The 15000-nt window shown below is 41.3% G+C and overlaps 1 protein-coding gene across 4 annotated transcripts in view; it reads right to left on the bottom strand.

The window, feature by feature from the left end:
• LOC122248960 (uncharacterized) overlaps nucleotides 1-15000 on the bottom strand; it is a 521677-nt gene that overhangs the window by 33378 nt on the left and 473299 nt on the right. For all 4 annotated transcript variants that reach the window (XM_086537104.1, XM_086537107.1, XM_086537105.1 and 1 more), the window contains one exon: nucleotides 410-571. In XM_086537104.1, coding sequence (XP_086393230.1) covers nucleotides 410-571 — 162 coding nt within the window. The remainder of the gene's footprint in view (nucleotides 1-409; nucleotides 572-15000) is intronic.

Here is a 15000-nt window from a genome sequence, read left to right as displayed (position 1 = left end):
ACCGGTCTGTTAGTTTCGCATCAGATACTCATGTGGATAGTTTTGTAATTTAGTTGATATTAATATATGGTATTAACGCAGTTATAGATAAGTCTAAACATTCCATTAAATAAATCACTGCATGCCACAAGTAATATCCTGTCCGAGTATCGGGTGTCCTTCCAGAGCGGGCCCTGCCTGACTCCCTCCCGGGACCCGAGGAGCGTCCGAGGAGCGTCCGAGGAGCGTCCGAGGAGCGTCCGAGGAGCGTCCGAGGAGCGTCCCATGGCCTCACCCGAACCCCGAATCACCCGAATCAACTCGACGTCCAGATCACAAAGCGCCGCGATTGGATGGCCGAGCCTCCGACCCAAAGTTTTGATTCTTTCTCACCGAGGACAAAGTTTTGCTTAAACCAATCACAACTTACCTTTCTTGCCGTCTGAGGTTTCTATTAGGTTGCTGTCCTCTCGCCGCCACTTGATCTGGGGCATCGGGAAGCCATGTCCGGTGCACCGCAGAGTCACATTATCTTTCTCGCGCACGACGATGTTGCTCTTGCTGCTTTGTTTGTCGTCGATGTTCGGAGGAACTGCAAGAGGAAGGAGAAGCCTCAATCAAACTCAAGTCACAAGTTCCTGCTGCGAAATGTCTGGAAATCCCTTGACAAATGTATCATTTAGACCTGGGAGAGTTCGGACTCTTGTGTATCATTCACACACACACTATCTATCTATTTATATATTCATTTTCTGATATTACACATGTACTATGGATCAGTCAAGGAAAGGGCTTCCAAAGTCTATGATATGTCGAGACGTAATATCCAACCAGGAGTATCATGGAAGGACACGTACCCCCAGTAAAGATGGGTGGTTCTGTATAGATTCTTTATTTCTACCTGACCCCCATAAGTGATGACCTTGCAGTATGTCTGAATATCTAATTGTATATCAGTCTTTTTATGCGAGAAAATACAGTTATCTAATATTACCGTGTAGTAAAGTATACATACTCAGGTAATTACATTATGTTGATTATTTCTAAATGTGTTTTTGGATTTAACATCAACAAAAGAATATAATCTGTTAATAAATCACTCTTATAAAGATAAGCTCAGATGTTATCATCCCAAGAGATGATGGATAAGAACTGTGAAACAAGTCTAGTTTAACCTCTACCTATCTATCTATGTTTATCTCTCTCTTCCGCTCCCCTCTCTCACTCTCTTTCTCTCTCTCTCTCACTTCCTTTTTTCCCTCTCCCTCCATCCCTCATATTTCATCCCTTCCATCTGCGGCACTCACCCCCCCCCACTTGCACCCACGCAAACAATGCCATAATCAAAGTTCAGTAATAAAGGGTTTCATTAGCGCAGGAAGTATGGCGTTTGCGTCTTCCACAAGAGGCTGAAGCAAGTGGGCAATTTTGCATCCAAAGCGCATCCATTACGTGCGATAATTAAATAACTTGGGACATGAGATGTTGGGGAATCAATGGAAGGGAAGGCCGCCTGTTCCTCCACTCTAGGGATGCCGAAAACAGGTGTGGAAGTGCATGTAGTCTAGAGGCTGAGGGAGAGAGAGAGAGAGAGAGTCTCCAACAACCTCAGTGTATACGTAGAGAGAGAGAAATAGATAGATAGATAGATAGATAGATAGAGAGAGAGAGAGAAAGAGAGAGAGAGTGTCCGTAGCAGCCTCAGTGTAAACGGAGAGAAAGAGAGAGAGAGAGAGAGAGAGTAACTGAGAGAGAGAGAGAGAGAGAGAGAGTAACTGAGAGAGAGAGAGAGAGAGAGAATCTGCAACAGCCTCAGTACAAACGCAAGGAGAGAGAGAGAGTGAGTGAGTGAGTGAGTGAGTGAGTGAGTGAGAGAGAGAGAGAGAGACAGAGAGAGTCCGCAGCAACCTCAGTGTAAACGGAGAGAGAGAGAGAGAGAGAGAGAGAGAGAGAGAGAGAGAGAGAGAGAGAGAGAGAGAGAGAGAGAGAGAGAGAGAGAGAGACAGAGAGAGTCCGCAGCAACCTCAGTGTAAACGGAGAGAGAGAGAGAGAGTGAGTGAGAAAGAGAGAGAGAGAGAGAGAGAGAGAGAGAGAGAGAGAGAGAGAGAGAGAGAGAGAGAGAGAGAGAGAGAGAGAGAGAGAGAGAGAGAGAGAGTCCGTAGCAGCCTCAGTGTAAACGGAGAGAGAGAGAGAGTGAGAGAGAAAGAGAGAGAGAGAGAGAGAGAGAGAGAGAGAGAGAGAGAGAGAGAGAGAGAGAGGGGGAGAGAGAGAGAGAGAGAGAGGATCTCGGAGAGAGAGAGAGAGAGAGAGAGAGAGAAAGAGTCTGTAGCATCAGTGTAAACGGAGGAAAGAGAGAGAGAGAGAGAGAGGAGAGAGAGAGGAGAAGAGAGAGAGGGGAGAAGGAGAGAGAGAGAGAGAGAGAGAGAGAGAGAGAGGAGAGGAGAGAGAAAGAGAGAGTAAGTGAGAGAGAGGAGCAGAGAGAGCGAGCGAGAGGGAGAGAGAGGAGAGAGAGAGAGGAGAGAGAAGAGAGAGAGAGAGAGAGAGAGTCCCGGTAGCCAGCCTCAGTGTAAACGGAGAGAGATGAGAGGAGTGAGTGAGAACATAGAGAGCTTGGCCAGGAATGAGAGAGACCTGTGAAAGAAGAGATTGGAGGAGAAGAAGAGAGATGGGAGAGAGAGAGAGAGAGAGAAAGAGGTCCGTAGCAGCCTCAGGTGTAAACGGAGAGAAGAGAGAGAGAGATGAGAGAGAGAGAGAGGAGATGAGAGGAGAGCGAGGAGAGAGAGAGAGAGTACAAGTGAGAGAGACGAGAGAGAGGAGGAGAGAGCAGAGAGAGATGAGAGATGAGAGAGTCCCGGTGAGAGAGGAGAGAGAGAGATGAGACGGTAGAGCTTGGAGAGAGAGAGAGATTGAGTGTAGCAGCTCAGTGTAAAGGGAGAGAAAGAGAGAGAGAGAGATTAAGATACGGAGAGAGTGAGAACGAGAGAGAAGGTTTGGAGAGGAGAGATGCACGAGAGAGAGAGACGAGAGTGAGAGATGAGAGAAGGAGAGAGAGAGAGAGAGACTAGAAAGAGACGGAGAGAGAAGAGAGAGCGAGAGAGATTGCGGAGAGAGAGAGAGACGTCCGTAGCAGCCTCAGTGTAAACGGAGAGAAAGAGAGAGAGAGGATGAGAGAGATTGAGGGAGAGAGAGAGAGAGAGAGAGGAGAGAGCTGTGATGGAGAGAAATGATGGAGGAAAGAGAGAGAGTTTTGAGGTAAGTGAGAAGAGAGAGAGAGAGAGAATCGGCAACAGCCTCAGTATAAGCAAAGAGAGGCGAAGAGAGGAGATGAATTTGGTGGAATAGTCGATGTGGCTAGGAAAGATAGGTGGCCGATGAAGAACGAGATCTGTCGATATGATGGGAGTGCGAGAGGAGGGTGGTGGTGAGTGCGAACTGAGACGCAGGGGGGGGGGGAGGGGGGGGCGGGTGAGAGAAAAGGAAGCGAACGGAGGGGACCGTGGGGCGTAGCAATTCATTGCTATCTATCTTGATCGTGTGTTAGTCGGCTACCCATGTAGAGGAGCGGGGTGGGGGGGGGAGAGGGGGTGTATCGGGTAGCGCGAGAGAAAAAAGAAGGAGCAGAGAGGGGAAATAAGCCTAGAAGTATTGAACAAAGTAGCTAATACGAAGAAAAAGAGTTTAGAGAACGGGAAGCGGAGAAGTGCGGGAGAGCAGGGGAGGTGAGAGGAGCACAGGAGGTTCTAGAGAACGAGAGGAGAGAAGAGAGAGAGAGAAAGAAAGAGAGAGGAGATGGGAGTAAAGAAGAGATGACGATGGAGAGAGAGAGAGAGAGAGTATGAGAGGAGAGTGGAAGGGGAGGAGTGGGGGGGCGAGAAAGAGTGAAGGGAAGAGAGAGAGAGAAAGAGTGAAGGAAAGAGAGAGAGAAAGCTTATATATATATATATAGTATATATTATATATACTATATATATATATATATATATATATATAATATATGAGAGAGAGAGAGAGAGAGAGAGAGAGGCGATTGAGTTGAGATCAGGAGAGGAAGAGAGAGGTGCGGAGGAGGAGGCTGAGAGGGGGAGTGAGTGATGGAGAGAGAGAGGGAGAGAGAGAGAGAGAGAGAGAAAGAGAGAGAGAGAGAGAGAGAGAGAGAGAGAGAGAGTTCAAATTCAAATTCAAAGGCTTTATTTCATAAGTTACAATGGTTATTCTTACATAAATACATATATATATACACACTTGAAGAGTAAAGAGGTATTCTTTCAATTTTGTTTTGAAATTACAGACGTTGTTAATGTTTTTAATGTTATCTGGCAACAAGTTCCACTTTTTCGGTCCACGAATTTGCATCTGTCTTACCCTTATTTCTGTATTTGATCTTTTTACAGATAGGGAATGTACCTGGCGTGTTTGGATGCCAACTGTTTTCCTTACAGTTTGCAGGGGGAATAACCATGGTGGATAGAGTCCATGTATCAATTTGTAGGTAAAGAGACAGGTATCATAACTGCACTTTTTAATTTTATTTTTTGCATATGTGGGGTAATGTGATCGAATTTACTAACATTACCCAGTGCAACTCATGCAGCAAAGTTTAGTAATTTTTGTACTTTTTGCATTTGGGTTTTGTTGGTTGATCCCCAAACATTTGAACAGAAGTTTATTATGCTAAGAGCTAGTGTTTGCACGACCATGATTCAAGTATCCGTTGTGATTTGATTTTTTATGTGATTTAAAAATATTAATGTGCCCATTACTTTCCTGTATATGTTATCAACGTGTGTTTCAAATGTCATGTATCTGTCCAAGTGTACTCCTAAATTTTTCACTGAAATGTTTGGTTTGATAGGGAGGCCTTCAAATTGTGTCGATGGGGATTTTAGCAATGTTCTGTCGACTACCTATGAATATGCACTGAGTATTATGGGGAGGGGGATTAAGGGATTTATTTATGGGATGTGTTAATTTGAGGTGCTATGTCTTATTTATTTTCTTTTTTCTTTTGTTTATATATTTATATAAGACCATATTTAATTTTAGACCATATATTGGTTGTTTCGATGATATGCTTCCATTAATTTTTACAGATTGAGTTCTATTATGCAGATAGCTGCTAAACCAAAAAGAATCAACTCTATGAGATCTTAGTTTGTTAAGGAGAATTTTGTAATTTACACTGTCAAAAGCTTTGGAAAGATCACATAATGGGAGTAAATTTACCTGAGTTTTGTCTTTGTTATCATAAATCTTATCAGTTATTTCTAAAGCCTATTTCTAAAGCCATGCCGTGTTTTAGATAATAGGTTATTGGCCTTCAGGAAACTTGTTAGTTGATTTACTACAATTTCCTCGAGAACCTTAGATAATACAGGGAGTATTGTCCTCGAAACACAACCCTCCACACAACCACCCCTCCAAAATAGGGCGGTAATTATTCACGTGTCCTATACCTCCGATTTGAAAATTGGTGTTACTATTCCATGTTCCAAAGCGACGGAAATAAAAAAAAACACCAGCCCCCAAGAACGACCCACAGGGAAGTGTTCATTATGACCGCCAGATACTGTGCGGTTGCTGGTAGACTATCCTTCATAAACCGCAAAACAATACCGTCTGCTCCTACAGCATTTCTTTCGAGAAGGTGTTTTATTACTAGGATAGTAGTCATCACATCAACTGGTTGTGGTCTGAAAATATCAGATGAAGGCACAGCCTGAACTATATTTTGTTGTAATGTATACGCATTTGTTTGTTCATAAGTTAGTTTTCCTATTTTTGAAAAGAAGTCGTTAAAATGCTCCGTGCTTTGTGTAGAATTTCTACGATTATCAGTGTGGTGTTTTTGGTTAGGTACTATTGATTTGTTTCCCATGTTTAATCCGAATTGTTTTTATATTCTTTGAATCTATTTCTAAAATAATTTGTTTTGCACGTTGTATACACTGTTTATTTATTTTTTTACTTTATAATCTGCCTTAAGGGCGGCGTCATTTCTATTATTTTTGAGACTATGGTGGGCATTATTTCTGTCTCTAATAGCCCTCTTGATGTCGTCATCTATCCATGGAGCAGAGGGACGTCGGACGGTTCGCGTTACATGAGGTGCCAACGCGTCAATACTGATTTTAATCACTTCCGTAAGGATAGTTACCTGCTTGTCTACATCATCTGTTAATAAGATATTTAAGAGCGTCGTCTCTTTAGATCTGATGAGCTCGATGAATGATTGAAGGTTATAATGCTTAAAGTCACGAAATGTTTTTGTTATCGGTGGTCGCTTTGGTTTCTTTATATTTAATGCGAGTGTGAAAAGTTCATGGTCAGCAATATGACACGGGATGACATCCGTATGATGGATAATGTCTGACCTGTTAGTTATTATTACATCGTGTAGGTTTATCTATAATTTGTTATAGAAAGAGAGAGACTAGTTGAGAGCGCGAAGCAGAAATGGTGATGAAGAAAGAGCAGAAATATGTGTAGAAGACGAGAAGCGATAATGAGCGAGTGCAGAGGGTTGAGAGGAGGAAGACGGTGAGGAGAGGATGGAGGAGAAAGAGAGATCGTGATATGAAAGAGACGGAGAAGGAGAGGTTGACGAGGAAGATGGGAGAGAGAGAGAGAGAGTGTCGAGAGAGAGATGAGGAGAGAGAGAGACGAGAGAGAGAGAGGGCGAGGATAGAGAGAGAGAGAGAGAGAGAGAGAGAGAGAGAGAGAGAGAGAGAGAGAGAGAGAGAGAGAGAGAGAGAGAGAGAGAGAGTCCGCAGCAGCCTCAGTGTAAACGCTAACTCATGAATCATATTGTGCCTAGCGAGGCTGAGGGAAGTCATCTTACGCATCGTGGTACAAGTGAAACTAACACAAGAAGATTCATTGTTAGGAGACGGGTATCATACACTCTTCAGAAAGGCGTATTTGAATATAAGCGGAATGAAGACGGATCTAGTTGAATGTATAAGAGAATATATATTCACACACACACACACATATGTATATATATATCTCTCTCTCTCTCTCTCTCTCTCTCTCTTATCTTTTTTCTCATCTCTCTCTCTCTCTCTCTCTCTCTCTCTCTCTCTCTATATATATATATATATATATATATATATATATACATATATGTATATATATATGTATATATATATATATATATATATATATATATATATATATATATCTATATATATTCCTCTCCTGATCTCTCTACTATATTTCATCTTCATCTCCTCTCTCTCTCTCTTATCATCTTCGTATATATATATATATATAAGATATTTATATATATATTATATATATATATATATATATAAATATGTTCTATTATATATCATATATATGTATATATATATTTATAATATATATATATATTATATTATATATATATATTTATCATATATGTATATATATATATATATATGTAATATATATATTATATATATTTATATATGTATATATATATACATATATAAATATATATATATATATATTATATATATATATTATATATATATATATATATATATATGTTTTATAATATATGTGTTGTATATATTATATTATATATATATTATATATATATATATATATATATATATTTATATATATACAGTATTATATATAATCTATTGGTATATAGTGATGGGTTTGGGTTGTTATAGAGTGTGTATATATACGCTGGAGCTGGTTTTCGTTTTTAAGGAGTATGAGTGTTGAATATATATATATATATCAATATAATATATATTATATATATAATTAGTATATATATATATATTATTATAGATTTATATGTATTTTATATTGTTAGTTATATATATGTATATATATATATATATGAGTATTGGATATATATTTATTAATAAATTACATATATAATATATAACCTATATTTATATGATATTATATATATTTATATATATTATATTGTGATATATTAAGAGATTATATATTGATATAATTATCTATATTTCGGATAATACATATACTCGTTAATTATACACATACACACACACACAGCAGTTATATCAGGATGTTCTATGCTACTTATTGTCATGGAATTTGAATTTTCTGCTATTTGTCTTCGTGAAAAGGATCCCGCCTCTTGTCCCGCCATCGTTTGGCGTGAGGACAAGAATCTTAATAGTTTCTCGAAACATCGAGGTGATTATATATACATATGACATTTACTTGAAGGGGCTGTCATACCGACACGGACAATGTATGACAGTTCTATCTCTTCACCCAAACTACCCTTCCTCCGAATCTTACTAGAAAAAAAAAGATCTCAAGAGAATACAAAATGACCAGGACTCGACGGTAAGAAATTGCGTTCATTAGCATCATTCCCATGCACTGCCACAGGTCCCCGGCGAGAGGAACCGCGGTTTGCGAGGTGCTCGGCTGTGCGTGTGCGACCGCTGGAATATCGGTGCTCTTATTTGCGAGAGTGTGGGATTTTGCGGACGCAGATAAAAGCAAAGCCTCGTGCACGCAATTGGAGGCTGCTGAGATAAGGCGCAAGGGGAAAGTGCGCAAAGTCTTATGCCAAGTCTGTGAAAAAGGGTGATCATATACCATTGGTGATGATAATAGTTCTGCCATTATCATCATTCCTGTCATTGTTAGTATGGTTGTTATTAACACCTCTGATCGAGAAGGTAATGCTTATGGTTGGTTTCTTGGTTTGTCAGAAGGAGTGTACGAAAAGTTCCTAGCGGATTGTGATGCAAATTATAGATGGACTGTCTATGGTCCAGGAACAATTGATAAGACTTGTGGTGAACCGGATCCGTGAGCGGTTTTAGGATACATTATCCCGAGTGTTAACCAGAGGGATAAATATTTACCGTCCACACATCCGGGGTTCTCGGATTGAAAACTTCATTGCCAATATCATTCATCGCAGAAAATGACAGGAAACACACACCCACACACACACACTCATATTATATATATATATATATATATATATATATATATATATATATATATATTATATATATAATATATGTATATATATCCTGTTAAATATATATATATATATATATATTATATATATATATCTGTATATGTATATATATATGAAATATAAATATATGTATATATATATGTATATATAAATATATATACATATATATAGATATATAGATAGATAGATAGACAGATAGATAGATATATAAAATCTATTTGTACATATGTATAATCAAAAACACACACGCACATACACATATATATCCGATATACTGTATATCATGTTATATAAAAAATGTATGTAAAATTATATATAGCTCTATCTATATATATATATATATATTATTGTTATATACATATTATCTATTATATATATCTATATATATATATAATATATATGGAATATATATCAATAATTATTAAACAAAGATATGTATATATATTGCGTATATATTGGTATTGTGTGTGTGTGTGCTATAATACATACATACATACCTCTATCACATAACTATGTATATTAACATATATATATATATATATATATCATATATATACATTATTTTATATATATAACAATTATTTATATAATATATATACGGTTCTTGACATTACGATTAGTACTCTGATTATATTATTCACATATTTATACCAGTATGGTGTAAACACGATAGAGATGTTCCTAGCAGTACCCCCCCCCCTCTCCCTATGTTAAGCGTCGACGTCGCTGACAGCTGGCTCCTCTTGGCACCTGAGGCGCGGCTTAAGGAGTCGCTCCACAACTTAAGGTGATTGTTGCCTCTTGACAAGAAAGAGTGAGTGTGGAGATGCTCTTGTGGCCGATGAGGAGGGAGAGATAGAGAGAGAGAGAGGATGAATCGATTAGAGAGGAGTGAGAGAGAGAGACGAGACGGTGAGAGGAGAGAGAAGAAGAAGGAGGAGGAGAGAAGGCAGAGAGGATGGAGAGAGAGAAGAGAAGAAATAGAGAGAGGACGAATGAGAGAGCGATAGAGAGAGAGATGAGAGAAGGTGGGGATGGGACGGAAAAGAGAGAGAGAGAGAGGCGAGAGGAGAGACAGTGCTAGAGAGAGAAAGAGAGGAGATGAGAAGGATAGAGAGCTAGAGAGATGCAGAGAGAGGATGAGAATGAGAGGTGATTGTGAGCAAATGGAAGAGTAGAGTGGGAGAGATTAGGGACTGCGAGATAGATGGACGGAGAGAGAGTTGATGAGAGAGAAGAGAGAAGGGGAATGGGATTGGGGAAGAGGAAGTCGAAGGAGGAGAGAGGCGAGAGAAGAGAAGAGGACGAGATGAGAGGACGGAGAGAGAGATAGAAGAACGAGGGGAGAGATGAGAGAGGAGAAGTGAGAGAGAGAAGGAGATGGGGAGAGAGACGAATGCAGAGAGAAGGGATGATAGAGTGTAGAAGAGACGAGGAGACGGAGACAATGAGGAGTGAAGTAGAAGTGAGTGAGAGGAGGTGAGACGAAGCCCGTGGAGATGGAGAGGGGATGGGAGGAGACGGGAGGAGAGCAGTGGAGAGAAAGAGCGAGGAGAGGTTGAGGAGAGAAGATGGAGAAGAGTGAGGGATGAGGAGAGTGGAGAGTGAGAGACGAGAGGAGAGTGAGAGAGGAGAGAGGAGAGGAGGATTGGAGCAGATGTGGGAGTAGCGGGAGAGAGGTACAGAGGAGTGAGAGGAGGATGGGAGTGATAGATGACCGGATTGAGTTGAGTCCGAGAGAGAGAGAGCGAGAGAGAGTGAGAGTGTGGGGGGGAATCAAGATTATATAACTTATTTCCAATTTATCTACTATGCGTATTAATCCATATTAGTCATTGTTAATATTACTGTTTACTTGATATACTTTTTTGTCGTAATCAAATATCAGTCATCAGTCGGATCGGTGATTAACTACTATTGTTACTCAGTATTATCACTTATCAATAATAATTTATCAGAGAGTATAATTGAACAATATGATAGCTATTGCTTTTATTCTCTCATTACTATCCCATGACCAGCCTCTCCTTCCCAGCGTTGCCAATCTCGCACCGCCGCTCCCTGTTTCTCCAACTGTCAGCGATTCGGTCTTTTATTCATCTTTCGATCTCCCCCCCCCCAACCCACCCCGAGCCACCACGCGCTGTTATTTTGCCTCTTTACCTCCGCAGTAAAGAGTCTCGTGCACGAGTCATGAGCGAGGAAGGCGGTACTCAGTGCAGTGGCGTCGCCGTGAAACATGCATGCTGACCGCAGGGTTCTTCGCGAACGGGTTGGTGTGTTTTTTATGCTCGGTAGGAATTCGAGGCAAAGGCAGAGAAAGACACACACACACACATATACAACACATACACCATAATATAACTCATTATATATATATATCTATGTATTATATATTAATATATATAATAATATGTGTGATGGTGTGTGTATGTATGTGTATGTCGTGTGTGTTGTAGTGTATCGCAAAATAAACCCCCCCCACCAGAACACACTACACACACACACACACACAGCATACACATTATTATATATAATAATATTTAATATATATATATATATATATAGATATATCTTACATTAAAAGAGAGAGGAGAGGAGATTGAGACGGCTCGAGTACGGAGAGAGAGAGATGAGTGATGGAAGAGAGAGAGAGGCGAGCGAAAGAGAAGACTGAGAGAGGAGAGGAGGAGCAAGAAGACGAGGAGGAGGAGGAGAGAGGAAGAGGAGGAGAGTAGAGAGAGGAGGGGAGAGGAGAGATAAGCTGAGAGAGATATGAGGAGCGATGACGGATGCTGAGAGGAGAGAGGCGGAGGGAGTGGACGGAGGAGAGAAGGGGAGAGTGACGGAAGAGGCAGAAGAGGAGTGGAGCAGTGAGGGGCGGAGAATCGGAGGAGAGTCGAGAGCGCGTAGAATGGTTAGGGACGTGCGCGATGTACAGAAGATGGGGAAGGATGTGTATGGGGGGAGTGAGGTTGAAGAGGAGAAGGAGATGAGAGGAGATAGAAGAGTGATGAGAACTCGGAGAAGAGAGGCTCGAGATGGTGTAACGAGGAGAGATTGGAGGGAGGGAGGGAGAAGAGGAGAGGAGTGTGGGGGGAGGGGGTGGAGAGGGAGGTGGTAGGGGGGAGGGGCGGAGAGAGAGAGGAAGCGGAGAGGAAGGCGAGAGGCGAGGAGGGGAAGGGGAGAAAGGAGAGGGAAAGGAGAGGGAGGAAGGGGAGAGGGTGGGGAGGAAAGATGATGAAGGAGAAGAGAGAAGATGATGAGAGAGCGACGATGACTGGAGCTACGGGAGAGAGAAGAGGATAGAGAGTATGCAGCGTGAGAGTAGGAGAGGAGAGAGAGAAGAGAAGAGAGAGGAGGTGGAGGTGTTGGGGAGGTGGAGGTGAGTAGGAGGAGAGAAAGAGAGAGAGATGGGGGTGGATCGGGGTGGAGGAGAGAAGATCGTGAGAGAGAAGAACCGGGGGCGGATGGGAGGAGAGAACCCGTCGCCTCGAGGAGACAGAGAGGATGTGAGTTGAGATGAGGAGAGAGACGAGAAGTTTGAGCTGAGAACTTGAATCGGAGTGGAGCCCGAGGAGAGAGTGAGACTTGGAGAGGAGTGGAGAGTGGATGAGGGAGGAGGAGAGAGAGGGTGAGGGGGGGGGTTGGGAGGAAAAAAAGAAAGGAGGGATAAAACTGGAAAAAAAAAAAAAATTACGTAATTGGAAATAACCCTTAAACAGAAGCATGTGACAGTATATAATTCAATTACAGTATTCGAAATCCTGCATAACCTTCATACGTATGCATAAGGTGCATGTGAATGTAGTTATAACTGACTAAGATCTGGCTGTAAGTTTGCCTAAGAGCGGTAATCTGCGACCTGGGCCAATGTGCGTGCTTCCAGGACGCTAGGCACATAATCAGCTATTGTCCAAACATCTAATCTGGAAATGTTGAAAAGACCGAAGAAAAAATAATAATAATAAAAAATAGGCAACAGGTCAGAGAATCAACCCACCCGAACGGATTCATCCCCCCCCCCCCCCTCATCTCTCGAGCTAACATCACTTTTTATTAATTATTTACACTAAAAAGACCAATGGGGCTTATCAGAGAATAAGCATTGTAATGATTTTCTTGTGGATTGCAATCATTGCGTTACAGCAGCGACGACCATAAGAGTCGACGAGGATGAAATAAGCAGATTCAAGCGAAGGGACAGAGCGAATGGACCGCGTGGAAAGGACAGACAAAACATTAATCATAATTAAATGTGTTATGATAGGCTCCTGTGACTGAGTTAAATTTGCCTGTTTGTTTATTGTGCTACTAAATTAGCCCCTGTGTTATACCTGCTCGCCAGCGGGCTCAGTGAAGCAACTCAGCGAGGTCGAATCCCATGCAAATACAGTAGTTAACTATGTATTAATTCCATTAATTCCATTATGCAACTTTAATTTAAGTAGTTTAACCATGGCGGATTGTAGGTTTTAAGTTGTGTTAAATAATTAAAATAAAGCATAAGCCCTTCCAGCCCTATTATACCTGTGACCGAATACCACGTAAAGCTTAAAAAATAGAAGGTCGAAGCCGCAGGTCAAAACACGGATGAGTCCGAACGCGGGAAGAAGACCTTCCGAACACTCGCACTCAAGCGCGCTCCTTGCTAAGGAAGCGCTCAGGTGAACATGGGGAACTGCCTTAGGTGATTGCAGTTTGAGTTTTTTTCTAATAATCTTTAATACAACTCTTCAACAGGATTTTAAGGACTCGTTATAGGGATTTGAATACATGAAATGGCAACGAAACATAAACAGAATGAGTGAAGTTCAAGTCTGAAAGCTAGAAATAATAAACATATAAGAGATGTGTCTTTAATATAACAATAAGAATTCTCTTAAGAATAGCCTGAACGGAAACATCAGTTATCACGATACAGCTGAAATACCGACACGGCCGCCTACATGCTAAATGGCGGTTATACACGATTACTACAGCACTGCAACGCACTTACACTCGCACGTATTACTTTGACTTCCTTATCGCGTTTGTCGCGGAGAGCCTTTTCTGGCAACGCTTAAAGCTCCAGCTGTATAGGATTCCAGCAGCCGCGGCAACCACAAAGGAGGCGGGTCGCCTGTGCGAAGGAGAGGCAGAGAGAAAGCACGAGCATGCAAGTGATTGCCTTGATGCAGATAAATGCCGAGAGAGAACCGTGAAGAGAAACTCAACTTCTAAAAATTCGTCCGTACGCCCGCCCGATTCAAAGTATATAAACATTGAATCTTAATAAGCAAGTGTGTACATGAAGCGCGCCAAAGGTACGAACATGAGCGTCCCATGAATGGACACAGTGGGGCCAGCAAGGCATGGGCACCAGACAACAAAGCATGGACACTGGACACCAGACAGCAAGGCATGGACACAATCGCGTCGCTAAAGGCAAGTGCCATTACACTGAGAGCTGCAGGGGACCGCCAACGAGGGTGGCTGGGGCTGCGCTAAGAAAATGGCTCGTTCAGCTCTAGTGGGCGCGGGAGAGAACGGGAAAACGAAGAAACAAAACATTACGAAGCGCAATATCTCACGGCAGATCAAACGGGCGGGAGAAAAATGGATGCCACAGCGTAAATGGGCGTGTGTATCAGTGGCTGCCTGTCAGATAGCAGCGAGATTCATTCACAAAGTCGTTGATCGCCGAGAAGAATGGAAACAGCTGATTTTTTAAAAGTATTTATATGAGAATCGCTTTCAAAACAGGCGTTTTAGACTCCGAATGGGTGATTTTGGAGAGAATTCGATGCATCTGATTATTGCTGCTAAATCTTTTTTTTTTTATATATAATCACCATTAGTTAATAAAATCTGCTATTATTATAAGCATGATTATATGAACGATAATGATATCAATCATAATGGCAGTGATAATAATGGTAACAACTGCAACAATGTTGACGATTGGTATGATTGCGATTATGATAATCCAGTGATGATGTTAATACGTATACTACTAATCAAAACGATAGCAATCGTGGTGGTGCTACTGCTGATGGTGATGATGATGA

The sequence above is a fragment of the Penaeus japonicus genome, unplaced genomic scaffold, assembly GCF_977035675.1.
Source record: "Penaeus japonicus unplaced genomic scaffold, GWHDUDI00000001_assembly GWHDUDI00000005, whole genome shotgun sequence".
NCBI lineage: Eukaryota > Metazoa > Arthropoda > Malacostraca > Decapoda > Penaeidae > Penaeus > Penaeus japonicus.
Note: the sequence above shows the minus strand (reverse complement) of the source record. Positions and strands in the feature narration are given on the sequence as shown.